This window comes from Lemur catta, chromosome 10, assembly GCF_020740605.2.
Source record: "Lemur catta isolate mLemCat1 chromosome 10, mLemCat1.pri, whole genome shotgun sequence".
NCBI lineage: Eukaryota > Metazoa > Chordata > Mammalia > Primates > Lemuridae > Lemur > Lemur catta.
The window spans coordinates 4865770-4881714 of NC_059137.1; the positions used below are offsets into that span (position 1 = coordinate 4865770).

A 15945-nucleotide genomic window follows, 5' to 3' on the forward strand; every position below is an offset into this window, starting at 1 on the left:
AAATAAAGAAGGTGACTTTGAACCCTTTCCTTCAGTGAAGGGCACCAGAAAGACATACCTGGAGAGAGAGCATTTCTACGTACCTAGACCCCAAATGCAGTGCAGGGGAGAAATAAACTCTCTGTGGCCGTCTTCCTCAGCTCGGTGTCTCTGCTCTTCCTTAATTTTCTGACTAGTTTAAGTTTCCAGGGAAGCCCCCAACTTTGTGGTTATTTGAAAATACAAAATTCAGTACTGCAGAGCTGTCCTTGCCACTGTTTCTTGGATCTGAATCTCGGCTCCATCTAGCCAGGTGTTCGTGGCACTTGTGACGTCACCCAAAGGGAAACTGGCAGCTCAGTAGGTGACCAAGACCAGCTGTCCCTGTGGCTGTCCTGGCACCCACCGCGTGCTAACTTAGGTCCTTTGCTTCCAAACCCAGGGCCCCTTTACTTCCCAGCTCTTGTCAAAGTCCAGAGTTTGCATTAAGGTTCCCTCTTGGTGTTGCACACTGTGGGTTTGGACAAATGTCCAATGACACAACATTGCAGTATCGTACAGAATGTGATTTCACTGCCCTGAAACTCCTGTGCTCTGCCTGTTCATCCCTCCCTAAGGTGCTCTCAGTGGAAACCCCCCTGGCTGCTGTGGGAAGAATGGGGGGTGGGGGTTCTCTTGCACAGCAGCCCCCAGCCCAGCCCTGCCCCAGCTCTGCCCGGGCATGGGAGGCGCAGAGCTGCCACCACCCCATCTGTCCCACAGTGCTGGCCTACATGCAGCTGCTTGAGGACTACTCGGAGCCACAGCCCTCCATGTTCTACCAGACACCGCAGAACGAGCACATCTACCAGCAGAAGAACAAGCTGCTCATGGAGGTTTACGGCTTCAACGACTCCTTCAGTGGGGGGGACTCCACCCAGGAGCTGGCCCCACCACCGGCCCTGCCCCCCAAGCAGCGGCAGCTGGTAAGTGGCACCCTCGCAGTCTCAGGTCCCTGCACTGACTGCCTATGGTGGCCAGAACGTCTGTCCAATCCTAGCAGGTCTCTAGGAACTAGAACCACCCTCATTGCGGCAGGTTTAACCCTCTTTTTGACTGTGATGGAGCCCTTGGTTTGTGTGCTGAATGCACCATCTCCCACCCACATGGGTGCTTTCGCTTCCTCGTGAGCCGCTCACCAGCGACCTGTCTCCATCTGCCATCCCCCACCCTGAGAGCGGGGGCCTTTCTTTCCCAGAGCAGCCCCATGCAGCAGGGACAGGCTTGTACTGAGCGTGTTTGCTTTCTCTGCTGATAGTCTCTTGTAGTTTTTCTTTCTTCTATGGCTCCAACATAGACCTCCCAGAAAGGAGGGACTCAATCAGAGCACAGGGCATGGTCTGTGCACGGCCATCTGTGGACTTGATTAACATAACGGGCCTGACTGTGTGGAGTGACTTACAGCCCAGCCCTGGCTGGGGATGGCCCAGTGAAAACAAGCTCCACTGAAGCAGGATGGCTTTAAACAGAGCCACTCTGTGTTTCAGACACGCACCCTTCGAACTTTAAAAAACACCACCTGTGTTGAGGGCTCCATGTACGCAGTGAAGCACAAGTCAGCACAGAACGCAGGCTGTTCCACGTGGGCAGCCTGACCGGCTCTGGGAACTCGCCGGGGTGCTGGGCGGGTGGGCACATTGGGGGTACCTGTCACGTGCCTCCAAACCTTTTTCTCTTTGCTACCAGTTGATGAACGCAGTAGGCCCTAGTCAGTCTTTAGGATCAGAGCCTCTTGCCAAGTCCTGCTCTCCAGGAAGAGCACACACACAGGAGGGAATCCTTGGCCTCTTCAGAGCATGTGCTGCTATGCTCACATGCTGGGCAGTCTGGTAGCTTTCTAACAAGAGAGGGACTGGTGTGCATCTGCGCCATCTTTTATCCATTGCAAGAGGACCCGGAGGTGCCATTCTAACTTTTCTGGGAGGCATCTGCCAGCTGGAGGACAAATATCCCTTGGTCACTCCCTATAGCACCTGGTGCTCAGCCTGGTGCCAGAAGTCTGTGAGCCTTCCTATGGGTCGGCTCAGACTGACCAAGCAAGCTGTTTCCCTCTCAGGGGCCTCAGCCAGCCTCCTCAGAGGCAGCCCCATCCAGGGGAGGAAAGGCTGAGCTCCCACCACTCGTCAGTCGTGTCACCCAGGCTGCGTTCAGGGCCTCAGTTCTTCACCTGCCTTGCCCGGCCCATGAACATTGAATAGGAATCTAAATTGCTCTGAAAATGTTTCCAAAAGGGATCTCCACCGCGGAAACTTAATGCCAATTCTGGGGCCCCCTAGCCTGAAATGCTCGGTTAGAGCCATTGCTGAGCCAGATTTCACTGAGAGTTGCAACATCCTCAGCCCCACCTGGTGGCATCCTTCGTGCCCCTGGGCCATTCGTGGCATCCTGTCCGTACTGTGGAGTCCTGAGCCTTCTGAATGTCTGAAGACAGGTCCCTAGCTGGTGTGTGGAGTCAGAACCCGTCTGAGGGAGCACTCTGGCCCGCACACCAAGCCAGTGGGGCAGGAGTGAGCTTAGCCCCAGCAGGCCTGTGAGGGACCCCCTTGTTGAACACCTTCCCAGGTAAGCACTGGAATTTTCTTATGGTCTCACACCATCCTCACCACAGCTTCCAGCATGCCCATTGTGAGTAAATTGAGGCTGAGAGAACCAGAGAGACTTATTCCAAGGCCACAGCTGGAAGTAGACCTGGGAAGTAAACCAACCTTAACTGAAGCCCAGGCACACCACGTGGCAGGCCACCCATCTCAGATGCAGATGTGGGGGAGCTGTCCCCATTTTACAGACAAAAGTGACGATGGTAATTACATCTGTTGGCCCGCGTGCAGTATGGTGGCACGATTGCAAGTGCTTCCTACGTATCACCCCGTTTAACCCCCAACAGCCTGCGCGGGAGAGCCGGTGCCATCCCCATCTCACAGATGAGGAACCTGAGGCACGGAGATCTTTAAGTGATGCCCAAGGCCAAACAGGCGATAAAGGCATGGTCCAGACTCAAACCCAGGTAGCCTGAGTCCCATTCTGAACACTGAGGAAGCATGTGTGACCTCATGTGTCCCCTCCCCACAGAGGAAGGAGCAGCTCAGAGCTGGGAGTCCGCCCCAGTTTGTGTAGCTCCAGCCCTTGTCTTTCCGCCTGACCTGCTTCAGTGGACACAGATTGTGTGATTTAGCGTGGGGAAGTGGAGGGCTCCCTTTCCTTCAGGTAGCCTTGGGCAGGTATTTTTGATCCCTGAACTGGGCCCTGAAGCCGTCCCTCTCCAGAATGTCCCTGAGCAAAGGTAGGTAGCAGCTACACAGCCTCTCCCTACACGCCTGACTGTTCTCTGCTTCTCTCCCCCTTCCCCGCCTTCCCTCCTCCCTCTGTCCAGCAGGCCTCCTATGCTGCTTCTTCCTTCTCTGTCTCCTACTGTGTCCAGCAAACTAAAGTGGCCTTCACCCCCGAGGACGGCAGTGCCACTCAGGGTCTCAGTGTGTCCGTCTCTAACTCCTTTCTCAGCCGGCACGGCAGCTTGCCCGTGCCCTCGGTGAGTCACTCCCTGCTGCTCTCTTCTTGGAAACGCGGGCACAGGATCATCCCTGTGTGGCCTGTGCCTCGCGGATCTGCGTTCTGCTGCCCTTGGCGCACTCGCCCTTCTGCAGACCCCTGCACATGGAGGGGAAGGGTATGAACAGCTGGTTCTCTGGGGTCTTAGGGCCTGTGTGCCATGTGCAGGTGGAGGGTGGGGGCACGGGGGATGTGAGTGGCCACATCTGGAGTGTCACTGCTCTAGCATAAACTGGCAGAGACGTGGCCTTCTTATTCCAGTCTCCCACTGGGCCTTGGAGCTCCCCTCTAAGCGTTCCGTGTTTAAAAATGAATGTTCCTAACTTAGAAATCCAGGCCAAGGGGAGCGGGCTTTGCCAGGTGGGTGACAGTTTGAGTTTGAGGACTGTATCAGTTAGCTTCGGCTGCATAACAGACCACCCCAAAACTTAGTGGCGTAAGATGACAATAACCATCTGTTGTTGCTTAGGGCACAGGTTAGCAGGGTGGTTGTGCTGATCTGGCCCAGCATAGCTGATTCTGACTGGACTCGCTGACATCTCTGGGACCTTAGCTGGGACAGTTGGGCAGTTTTGGTCTGTCCCATTCCCCAGGCTAGCCTGGGCTTGTTCACATGGCAGCTGGCAGGGCTCTAAGAAAACAAATGGAAGCATGCAAGGCCCCTTGAGGCCTAAGCTCAGAAGTGGCAGGATGCCACTTCCATTGCAGTTGCTCAGTTAATTACAAGGCTAGCCCAAAGTCAGGGAACGGGGAAGTAGACTCCACCTCTTGCTGGGGTTCCTGGTGAGTCTCACTGCACAGAGGCACAGGTCCAGGAAGGGGAATAAGTTGCAGCCGTTTCTGTAAACAGGTTACTACTAAAGCATAGGGGATACTAACACTTAAGACAGGGTCTTTCACTGGAACCTGACTCTGTCCAACAACCTGAACAGCCCCATTCTCCCTTTAGTCTGTTAAAATGAAACCAAGCAGGAGGAAGCACTAGAACAGCTCCTGATCCCACTCGAGGCCTTGGGTCCTCCCGGGCCTCGGAGTCTTTCCTTTGGGATTGTCCTTTTCCTTGCCTCATATTTTGATCATGAGGATTAATACTACATGAAACGCCTGGGCACGAAGTAAGCTTAGAAAGGTGTATTATTACTGTTCTTGTTCTTATTACCGTGGTAGTAAGAGTTCTGCGTTCTAGTCTTGTTCTGCTTCTAATTTTAGCCATAAGAGTTGGGCAAATGGCTTAACCTATTTGGCAGTTTTCCACCTCTATAAATGATGAGTTTGGACTGCGGGACTTTTAAAGACTTACCCGAGCTCAGGTTCCCAGTTTGTTTTTGTCCGGTTTCCATCTATGTGCAGGGTTGGCAGTCCCATTCCAAGTCCCTCCGTGTCCAGGGCCAAGGTGGTCCTGCAGTGCATTTCCCTGGGGTGCTGGGGTCTGCGGAACTCTGCAACTCTGAGCCCTCAGCGACTCTGCTTGTGCTGGGAAGGCCGGGCACCTCACCCCACCGTGGCCACACAGACGCCCTTGGTTTCCTCAGAAGGCACCTCTGGCAAGCTCCTTTCACAGATCTCCCAAAACTTGGCTTTCAGACAATCCTGGCTCTTGGCTGTTTTTTTTTCCCCCCTCTAAGTTTCTACAATATCCCTTTTGAGCAGTTAGGGGTTAGAGAACTATGAATGAACTGGACTGTTTGCTACAAAATTAAAGAAAATTGGGGGGCATTTTAATTAAGTTTGGGCATAAGTACATCATTGTTTTTATCCCTGAAACATGCAGGAGTCTTAAGACATCTTGCATCTAAACTACTGCATCCTCAGCACCTACTCCACAAAGGAGGCCGGGGATAGGTGCCCAAAGCTCATAAGGTGCTTTATTCGTGAGAAGGAAAATGCCTCCAGAACTGTTAGTAATGTTCCAAACTAAGTGTTTGGAACATTTGACATCTGATATGCTGAACCCCAGATAAGTGATTTAATATGATGCAAACATGTTCTTCATGTATTCTTGAGTTGAATTCTGAGATGAGCCCCAGATGTAGGGCTTTGGATTACTGTTATTCCTGAATTTCTGTATTTCATTGTTCCTGGGCCTGGGTCATCAGTCCAGCGTGGAGTTCTGAAGGCGCCTCTTGGGCACAGAGCATCTGACACATCTGGATGGAGACACCTTACATGGCTCTTGGCACAGTGGGCTGTTACTTCTGCTGAAAGGTTCCAACCATTGAAACCCTCTTGCCAAGGGGATTTGTAGAGGAATAAACCTGTGCTGGACAATTTAAATTGAGCTAGGTGCTGATAAGTATTCTTGTTCTCTCTTCTCATGATCCCAGGGATGGTTTTAATTCAACAAGCTCAGGACATCGGCTTGTATGGGTCAGGCTGCCAGAGGGATCCAGAGCACGGAGTTGGCCCCAAAAAGGACTTGCAATTCAGGAGGCAGAATAAGGCAAGCATAAAAGAGACTCGTGTCCAGGCAAGATGTGAGCAATGGCATGAGAGTGACAGTCAGTAGAAACCTTGAGGGGGCGGAGCGAGGCCAAGGTCAGGCAGCACTTCATGGAGGTTGGTGGTGGGGTGTGAGCTGTGGCTGGGAGGGCAGTTGGGATTTCAGGGAGATAAGGAAAGCGAGTCAGAGATGTTCTGAGCAGAGGGGCTGCCTGATGGATGGAGGCATCTCTGCCAGAAGGGCATCTGGGATGTAACTGCTTGGGGAGTAAGGTCATGGAGGGTGGTGACAGCAGCCAGCCTCCCTAGGCCTCCCGGGGACCTCCACTTGAGGAAGAGCCAGTTGCCCCCACACTGCGGGCTCTGCCTTTACCGCACCCAGCTACTGAGCTTCTCCCTTGTCAGCTCAGCCCACGAGTTGGTCCCCAGGCGGATTCCTCCTGCTGTTCCTGGGCGTGCCCGCCCTCGTCTTCACAGGCTGCAGCCAGTCTGCTTGGCTCCCATTCCACAGCCGCCCTCCCTTTCCTAACCTGCACGTAATCCTGGGAGACTCGAACACAAGCCTCCAAACTCCAACACGTGGTCTTGGGGACACTTAGACCAGCTTGATGAAAGACAAGCGTTGGGGGGATGAGTGAATGAGTGAGGCAGGAAAGGTGTGGGGCTGTGTGTGCAGCGTCCCGGAGGCCTGAGAGGCCAACCGCACTGTCCTGATTCTGCCTGACCCTGCCAGGTTTCATGTGTGCCTGCCACGCAGGGGCGCTGCCGAGCGTCCGAGCGATGGCCTCGCCATCCCTCCTAGAAACAGCGATGGTGCCTGAGCTTTCTGGACTCTCGCTCCGTGGCTTTCTGGGCGTGCTGCCTGCTATGTTCTCGTGGCAGCCCTGCCTGGGGGCTGCCCACCTCAGCCTCTGCTCGAGTCCTCCCTGCCGCCACCTGATTCGCAGCCCTCTCCTGCGGGTCCCTTCCCTGGCCCTTGTTTTCTCTGGTTCTGAACACTGGTGATGCGAATCATAAGGGTTTGGGGTTTGGTCCACATTCATTTTGTCCTTGACCAAGAATCATGGAGACTCTCAGTAACCGTTCTGGTTACCACTGCCCTCCAGGTGTTACAGTGTTGGTTGGCATCAAAACAATCACCTTCCCCATCCCCCAAACTATTTTCTTATATATTTTTTTCTTTGCTAGCTGTAAGTTATGGATATTTACTGTCACCAAGAGATCTGTTTGGATGCTAGGAATCTGTTGAAATTCTTTATCATCTTGGCTTCCGGAATGCTGGATAAGTAAAACTGCTAGCAGCACAAAGTTTTGAGTAGAAGTTATGTGGAAATGCTCATAATAACTCCTTAGTTTTTAAAAAAAAAATCTTCAGGGTAAGGAAGTCAAGTGTGTGCCATCCTGAGGACTTCAGTTTTTAAAAATGGTCTATAGAGCAGCTGGTACCCCACTCTGGGCAAAAGAGTCATTTTCTGAGATGCTGGACCCGGGTTCTTGTGGATCAGCACATATGCTCTTCACAGAAGGCCTGAGCTTCTTGCAGACACATGGTCTCTCTGCCACGGCCCAGCCGTCTCCTCGCTGCAGACCAGCCAGGGCCGTCCTGGGAGGTGCGCCAGGCTGTCTCCTCCCCCACCAGCCTCCTGGCCCCGAACCACCCCTGAGGATTCACCCAACAGCCGTCACAGACACCACAGGCACACTGACTGGTCTAAAGGTCAGACAGGAAAGAGGAGAGATGATGGGGAGAAGAGCAGAGAGGGGTGGGTAGGAAAGGGGGAGGGCCCACGTGGGGACTGGAGAACAGTCCTGTGGGCTCTCAGGCTGCCTGGCGCAGCAAGGTGTCTGTCCACCTGTTGGAAACAGTAAGTTCCGACAGTTCTTGGCTTTGTCCTTGTTTCTCCCTTATGTCATCTTGTCTTTATGGGCTTCCTGTCTTGGTCAGAGCTGAATCCCATTGAGAGATGAACAGGAGGGACACGTGTGGGCAGAGCCCCGTAGCCTCCGGTCAGGGAGGTATTTCTCAGAGTGGCCTCTGGGGAGGGCTACCGACTTTCCTGGGTTGCCTGGGAGCGCCTCTCTGTGGGGGAACCAGGAATGTGCTGCTGTCCCTCACGTTGGGAGGCTCTGTAGGGCTCTCCACCTCCTTAGTGGGGTATGTTCCTCCTCGGCCTGGTGTAGCTCGAGCACTGCGTGGGTGCTTCAGTATTGCAAGTCACTGACTGCTAGACTCTCCCGGTCCCTGGGCTTTGGCAGCCCAGCGTCGGCCACACGTCCGAGCCCGGCCCTGCTGGGTTGAGCTGTTCGTGTGCAGGCTTCTCTCCTCACCAGGCTCCGGGCTCCCTGAGATCGGAACTGGGTGGCGTGTGGCAGCAGGCAGTCAGTGTTCATTCAGTCTTGTCCGGCTGCGTTCACTCTTGTCCTTCCCTGTCCTTGCTATCATGTGAATGTTTCCAACATCCACCAAGCTGCTTCACAAGGAAGGGAAATATCTTGTCATCCCCACCATGTGTTTGTCACATGTACCCACGCGAAGTCACTGGGTCCTGCTGAGGCTGCACAAGTCTTCGGCCTTGGGCTGGTCCACTCCTCCCCGACCTGGCACCGCCCGCTTCCTCCCCACCATGGCATCTCACTCATATGGCCACTGTGACCTCCCTGCTGGGCTTCCTGCCTCCCCACTGAACCCTACAGCCAGACTAACGTCACCTCATCCCTGCAGACCCAGGGTCAACATTTCCCTCACTCTCCTGAGTCCACCCGTCCCCAAGCCATTCTCTCCATCCCTCCACCATCCTCCTGGCCTCCTCACTCCTGCACTTAGTTGCTTCTTTCTTGTGCCCCGACCTTCCCCGACTTCCTCCGCCCCCGTCTCCTTCCCCACCCCGTTTCTTCCTACTTGCTGTGTGCACCCAAGCACCCGGCCCCAACTCACTAGACCTCCGTTTCCTCATTTGTCCGGTGGGGCCCGAGATAGTTGTGAGGGTGAAGAGAAAAATGTGTGTGACGTGCTGCATGATGCACCACCAACGTTCGATAAAAAGGAGGGGGCATGACCACATTTGTTTTCACATTGGGAAGGATATTCGTTTGTGATGCTCAGGTTCTTTTTTTCAAGATTGCAAGTTCTCTGAGGTAGGGACTGGGCTTTGACAAACTTGTGGCCGCGGTACACAGCTTAGTGCCCACTGGGCAGGTGGCAGGTGCTCTGTGGCACTGAACAGGTGTGAAGATCTTGATTCACTCAAAGGCAGCAAGTGGTGACCAGGGAGGGAGGCCTCGAGCTCTTTCCCTCAGTCCCCAACATTTCAGGAACAGCCTGATGCTAACATGTCACATGACAGCCTCTCGTCCCCATGAAACAGATGCGTCAGTCCCAAGGTCTGGCAGAGCACCCATTGTCTTCCACATTTTCCTTCTCTGCTGACCCACGAGGCTCTGGCTGCTGGTGTCTGGCTCAAGTTCTATAGGTGGTTCCTGCCTGCAGAGCCTTTAACATGGTTTGGCTCCTGCAGTGTGTTCTGCCCGTGCTTTTCCGCCCTTCCTAGGAGACCCAGGGTGCTGTGGGCCAGTGGTGCCTCTGAAGTGTGAAGTCCAGACTGGGTCCCACTCTGAGCCTGTCAGGGCCTTGTAGAAGAGGTGCACGCAGACCAGCCCCCCTTCCAGGTTGCTGCAGCCCTCCTGGAGAATGTAGAGCCACCCTTGGAGAAGGCTCTGGCTCTGGAGTAGGCAGTTACCGCCTGGGCCCAGGGATGGGCCTGCTTGCCCTACAGTAGGCAGAGAGGAACATGCCTGTGTCAGGAGGCAGAACCGGAGCTTAGAGTGCCTTACCTTGGGGGTTTCGAAAGAACCGCTCTGACTCAGCCGCTTCCACCCCTTGCTTCTAGACTTCCTGACACCTTGTTTTTGTTCACAGCCTGGCATTTTGGCTGGTCGGTGCTCTCAGACCGTCTTCAGGACAAGAATGTCCTGTAGCACCTGGTAATGTCATTGCTCCATCCATGACAGCCAAACTGGCCAGGTACCAAAAGGACCCCCCTTCCCTGTGAAGGTCATTGGTGACATGCACCCTGAGGGTGCAGTTCCACACACAGTGGCTCTCTTGCCTTTACCTTCCCATCAGACTGCTTGTCTCCTTGTCAAGGGCCTTCCTTACCGCTTTGTGACAGGGTGGTGTACCCCAGTTTTAGAGCTGGGAAAGCCAGGATCGGGAAGCCGAGCCATTTGTTCAGTCTTAAGCGAGAGGCAAGGGTAGAATCCAGATCCCCACCGTGAACAACGCGGTGTCAGGTTAACATTTTTGAACTGCTCACTTGACAAATAAGTGTTGAGACCTGGTAAGGCAAGATCAAAAGGAAAGTCCACAGGCTGGACACCAACAGGTGTGTATTTGTCCTTCATGCTCTGACACATTATGAAGTGTAGCGACAGGCTCTAAATAGAGTTCTAAGAGTGAGCATAAATTAGAGCCACTGTCATGCTGTTGAAATCCAAACTGAGTAAAAATAGTTCAGTCAGATTTCTAGAACTGAATTTGAATCATTTTTCAGTCTGTACTAAATCTTTCTGTGAAGAGTTGATGCTATTCAGGTCACCACTCAGTGAATATATGTACAGAGCACCTTAAAACACACCAGAGGTTTCTGCAAGAGTGTCATTAGCCATGAAGCCATTGAGCATCCTGTGGTGTTTTCAAGGAAAATTTTATGATTCAGGTTGCAAAAATATGTCGCATGAGAAGGAACTTAATAAATTTTTCTACTCACCCATCTTACTACTCTAAAATTCTCCCAAGCAGAATATTTGGTTTTTTACATCCTTTGTTCTTAGAATTTTCAAGTGGTTTCTAAAACTAAACTCCACTAGGAAGTTTATTCAAAAGGGAGAGGGTATTTTGTGGAGCTGACATGATGCTAATGTTGCCCCTCTTTGAAGAGATTGGTGCCATCTCGTTCACACAGTGCGACCCACAAAAGTGCCCTCCTACCAGGAGCAAAGAGAAAGCAGCCTGTGACAGATCTCAAGTTCAGGTGCTTGTGGCATTGGCCTCAAAATGTACTATTTGTCTGTGGAACCTCATCTTTTAACATTATGTAAAATGTAGTTAATTGTTATAAATTAACACAAGGGCATCGAAGAAGGGGGTAGCCTGTGGGCCTAAGGTAGCCCCACCCAGATGATGGTGTTCATAAACCAGTAGTTAGTTGGGACCAGTAAGGAGAGAGAAGACAAAGCCAGAAGTCTTCTCTCTGGTTTGCCAAATGGAGTGACAAGGAACGTCACCAAGGACCTTTTCTGGCGTCCTAGGGGTGATCGTGTCCCATCTCTAAGCACCAGATCAGATGAGCTCCTCCCCCGGCAATCGTGTAGGGTGTTGTGTGGTGGCTAAAAGCCTGACTTCCTCCCAGAATCAATGCATTAGGTTTCACATTGTGACACTTGCGGTCGCTGGTGGAAGGAAGTGTGCTCGGAGCCCAGCACCAGTGCTGAGCTGCAGCTCCAGGTGATGCTCTGCAGAGGGAGGAAGCCCAAGCCACGCTGGAAAAGCAGCTTCCCTTGAGTGTGTTTTGTCACAAATGAGGGATAAAAATTTAAGCCTGAAAACCAACTGTGCGATAATTTATCTATTTTGCTAAGTAGTATCCAGAAACACTGAAGTCATAAGCCTAGCTTGAACCAAGAGTATGTAGTAATGACCAATCTGTGGCAACTTCTCTTCTTCCCAGACGCTTCACCATGACAGTGAGTCCATTCATTTATGTGATCACATTTCCTCGTAATTGGTAGAGGTGACAGGTCTCCAAGGCTTGGAGCTCATGTCACTGTGGAGCAGCCGTTCGGATCAAGGTCCCTGCACCTGTGGCTCCAGCTCTGAGCTGCTGGTGTGCAGAACCGCCTTCCCTGGCACCCAGCCTTCCTGATCATCGGGAACTGGAGTGGCTGTTATATTGAGGACTCAGAATTTTTCATTTAAAGATCTACTTTTCTGCTTTCCTGCCAAGACAACACAGGGCCCATCCCAAGTCATTTCTCATGCCAGGACTATAATGGAGAGAAAGTGTCACTGTGCCTAGCCAGCTGCAGGTAGCTTTGCCTTTTAATGAGTTGGCCACAAGCTAACCTATAAAGTCGTCAGCCTCCATCATCTTTTAGACTCTTGAAGACTCAATGGTTCTTTCAGGTGTATGTTTTCAGAAAACCCAGTTACAGATTCTATCTTTCCCTGCCCATCCTGGAATGTTCTGGCCAGTCCACTTCTCTCTGCCTCCCAGCATCCCAGAGCACTCTGTGAAGCTCTCTGCACGCGGTTAGTGAGACTGTATCGCAGAGCTGTGGGTGGTGTGGTCAGGGCCTGCCACATGCCCAGCATACTCCTCAGCGTTTCAGAAAACATGAAATGAGTGTGGCACAGGCCATCCCCATGCCACCTCTTACCAGCTGTGTGTTCCTAGGTTCGTGGTCTACCCTCCCAGCTCAGTTTCTCCATCCTTATAGTAAGGATCATGACAGCACTTTGTGTAGATTAAATGAGATGATCCATGCAAAACCCTCAGCACCTCATCTGTGCAGCAGGAAGGAGGCATTCAGTGCAAGTAGTTGTGAGTAGGTGTCCTCATCTGCATGCAGCAGTCCCCACTGGCACTTTGATCATGGGACCAGGACTGACTGGGGGCCCGGCACCTCCTCTCCTAATGGTGCTGACACCCCCAGGTCCTCTGCAGAAGTTTGCAGGTCTCAGACAGGCAGCCCTCATGTTCTAAAATCCTCAACCCAAACAGTCTTAGTCTGGCTATAAATAAAAATTCTCGCTGCACAGAGAGCAGCAGCTCTTCGGGAGCAAAGCCAGGCACCAGCCAGATCCTAAAATAAACTCCAGGCTGTGGTGAGGCCAGCCACGCCTTCCTCCCTGCCCCTGTGGATAGTGATCTTAAAGGGCTGGAAGTACTGCTCTGGGGAGTAAGTAGAGACCAGGGCTTGTTGAAAATGGTATGATCAGAGCCCTGATGCAGCTGCCGGCATCTGCAGAGCCCCCAGGGTCTGTAGTGATCAGAAAGCCTCCCCATGCATCCCCCCCCCGTCCCCCACCCCCAGGGTACTTCTCAAGCTTGGCTCTTGTCCCAGCATGACTGCATAGCTTGCATACCAGAACTCTGGCTCCGAGTTGCAGAGGGAGGGAAGGTGGGGTGGGCAGGCCCTTTGTCCAAGCTATGCGGACTCCTTCCTTTCTCCTTGGTGACTACCCCTCTTCTTGGCAGTCCAACACCCATGATGGCATCCCTGAACTTCCTTCCTCAGTCTCTGGACCTGAACCCGAACACATGTGACAAGTGAAGCTTATCTCTTACCCTTCCATGTCCAAAACTGAGATGCTGCTGTAAGGAAATATTGTAGGCACTTTGATTAATAATAGAATCAGTAAGTAGCATTGGGTCCCTACTAAATGCCTCAGCTCCGTTATTTAGAGTAGTTCCTAAAGTGGTGTTTGGAGAGCAGGCTGAGAGCAAAACCTCTAACTAAACCTGCTAAATGCACCCTGTGATCAGCTAGGAAGATACTTCTCAGACTTGATATGTTTTGTTGTGATTACACAAAAGCCATCTGTGCATATGTAAATCAGGTGCTCTGCTATGGCAGGGCACGCGTGAGTGCTAGTGAGTTCACATGGGGGCGCCGGCGATGGCCGTGCCAAGGCTTCAGAAAGAGCACCTCGCGAGAATCTTAAACTGGGTGCCAACAAGTAGGTGGGTTTGTGGGCAAGGCAAGAGGTATCTGTTAGCAAATCTCATGGCAGCACCTGGGCATTGGGAACAAGCATCTGAGGGATCTGAGAATCTGGGGAACTGCAGGGAACTGAAGCCACTGCCCGGAAGTCACTTGGGGGTTCCCTGAAAGCAACCTCCCAGTACCATCCCGCGCCTCGGCCACTGCATTCCACTTGCTGTCTTCTCTGTGGACCTTCCCAGCCATGAGAGCCTCACTATGGGGTGAGCATCCTCCAGAGATGGAGGACACAGAAAGCCAAGCCCTTCGCCCCACCGCCATCCCCAGGAAGGCCCAGAGTGCGTGCCCAGGCCCGCAGCACCGCCTGGGGTAACTGCTGGGAGAGGTTGAAGTGATCACGTGGGGCTGAGGGTGAGAGCCACAAGCCTGCGGTTGCTGGGCCGGGGCATCTGCCCCCACCTCCAGCTTCTCTAGAAAGACGACTGTGAACAGACCGTCACTCGTAGCAGGTATCTTGAGTGTTCAGTGTTATTTGGTCACATGTATGGCCCTTCCACTGATTCATTTGACCATGGTCAGGGGTTGGTCCTGAGTTTGTGAGTTAGAGGGGGAAATAAAATGTGTAATAGTCAGTGCCAAGGGCAGGTGTCATGGTTCTGCTGTAAACCGACAGCCACTGGAGCTCACAGGAGCAAGAGAGCCTTGGCCTCACCGAGGAGGGAGGAAGAGCTTTAAACTCTGATCAGTGCAACTAAGAAGGGGCAGGAGCTGTCCGCACAGTGGACGGATGCAGGGACCACCTTGTCCCTTGAGTCGCAGTATTTCTTTGTCCAGGTTGAAGGATAGCTTTGCAAGACGTCTTAAGTCTGTGAGTGGCTTTGACTCACTATAAGTTTAAAACTTCATTTTTTCTTCCTCCTTTTCCTTGTTTCCATGGGTTCTAAAAATCCTGTTACACAGCAAATACATAGAACATTTGAGTGAGGGATGTGCACCTTTGTGTTGGGTTTGACTTCTGTCGAGTCCTGGCACCTGTTGTAGGCACGTGAACCTGGCAAGGACTTCGGACATGGGCTGTGCTCCCCCCTCGATGGTCTCAGCCACCTGTGACAGTAGCAACCTGGTGGCAGGCCTTTGCAGGGCATGATGACGTTGCCAGGTTCTCAGCATGGTGGCCACTCACCAGTGGTCTGAGAGCTCCTCTGTCTCTCTTCCAGCAGCAGAGCCTGGCCTGAGGGTGCTTATCAGATCTAAGAAGCTTCGGGTATTTGCTGCCAAAAAGAAAAGATTGAGTGGGAGGGGAAATGAACTCAGAAATGTTTAGCATTTTGATAGCACAATTTTTCCAGCCATTCTTAAGTCTTATGCCCTTCTCTTCCAAAAGGATTTGAGGTGAATTACAATATTTAAAAGGTTGCAGTGTTGACTTATAAGGGATAAAACCTAAAAGATTCATCCAAAAGATTGAAAATTAATAAATACATTGGTGTTGAATTTAACTATAAGGACCGTTAAAGGACAAGAGGCAGTGGGTTGGGTTGTGTAGGTGATGTTTCTGTCACAGTAGAGCGTGTGGTCACCTGTGCCTGCAGGGTATGGGGTTTGCTCTCCTTTGGGGGCCTCGGAGCTGTTGTCCACGTGCTGTTGTTTGGACAAGTCTCCGGTTTCAAGGCCCTTCTCGAGGGAGGATGCGTTGGGTGTGGGGGGACCTCAGCGGCCAGAGGACCAGGGTATTTTGGTGGCATGATTGGTGGTCCTTATTAGAGTTACTGTGAACAACCTGTCAGTGTTTGGCTACAGTTAATCTAATTACTTTTTCTTTTGTCTGTTTTCTTCCTGTATTCTCGTTTTTGTGTTTGTTTTCCACTTTGATTCTGTAGTACAAATCTGTGTTTAGGTCCTACTCCCAGGATTTCGTGCCTCACCACCAAGCTTCCGTTCAGCCTTTCCTCCCGCCTACCTCCTCTTCCTCTCCACATTTCCCACCTGTCCACCAGTCTCAGAGCTCTGACTTAGCGGTGCCAGCTGTAGCCAGTCTGCCGCCCAGCACCGTGGACGGGCCTCTCTCATCTTCCCAGGACAGCAGCTTTCATGGGAATACTGTCTGCCTTCCTTCCGAAACCTCTTTCACTGACTCGGTGAGAACTCAACTCGCACACCTGCACGTGGGTCTGCCCAGTTTTAGAACGCGGTATCACTGTTCCTGCAAGACACGTCCGC

The 15945-nt window shown here is 52.4% G+C and overlaps 1 protein-coding gene across 1 annotated transcript in view; it reads left to right on the forward strand.

Annotated features, from left to right (window-relative positions):
• Positions 1-15945, forward strand: part of RAPGEF1 (Rap guanine nucleotide exchange factor 1) — a 137987-nt gene that overhangs the window by 102444 nt on the left and 19598 nt on the right. Inside the window, 3 exon segments of the mRNA XM_045563702.1 lie at positions 742-944; positions 3392-3544; positions 15606-15863. Coding sequence (XP_045419658.1) covers positions 742-944; positions 3392-3544; positions 15606-15863 — 614 coding nt within the window.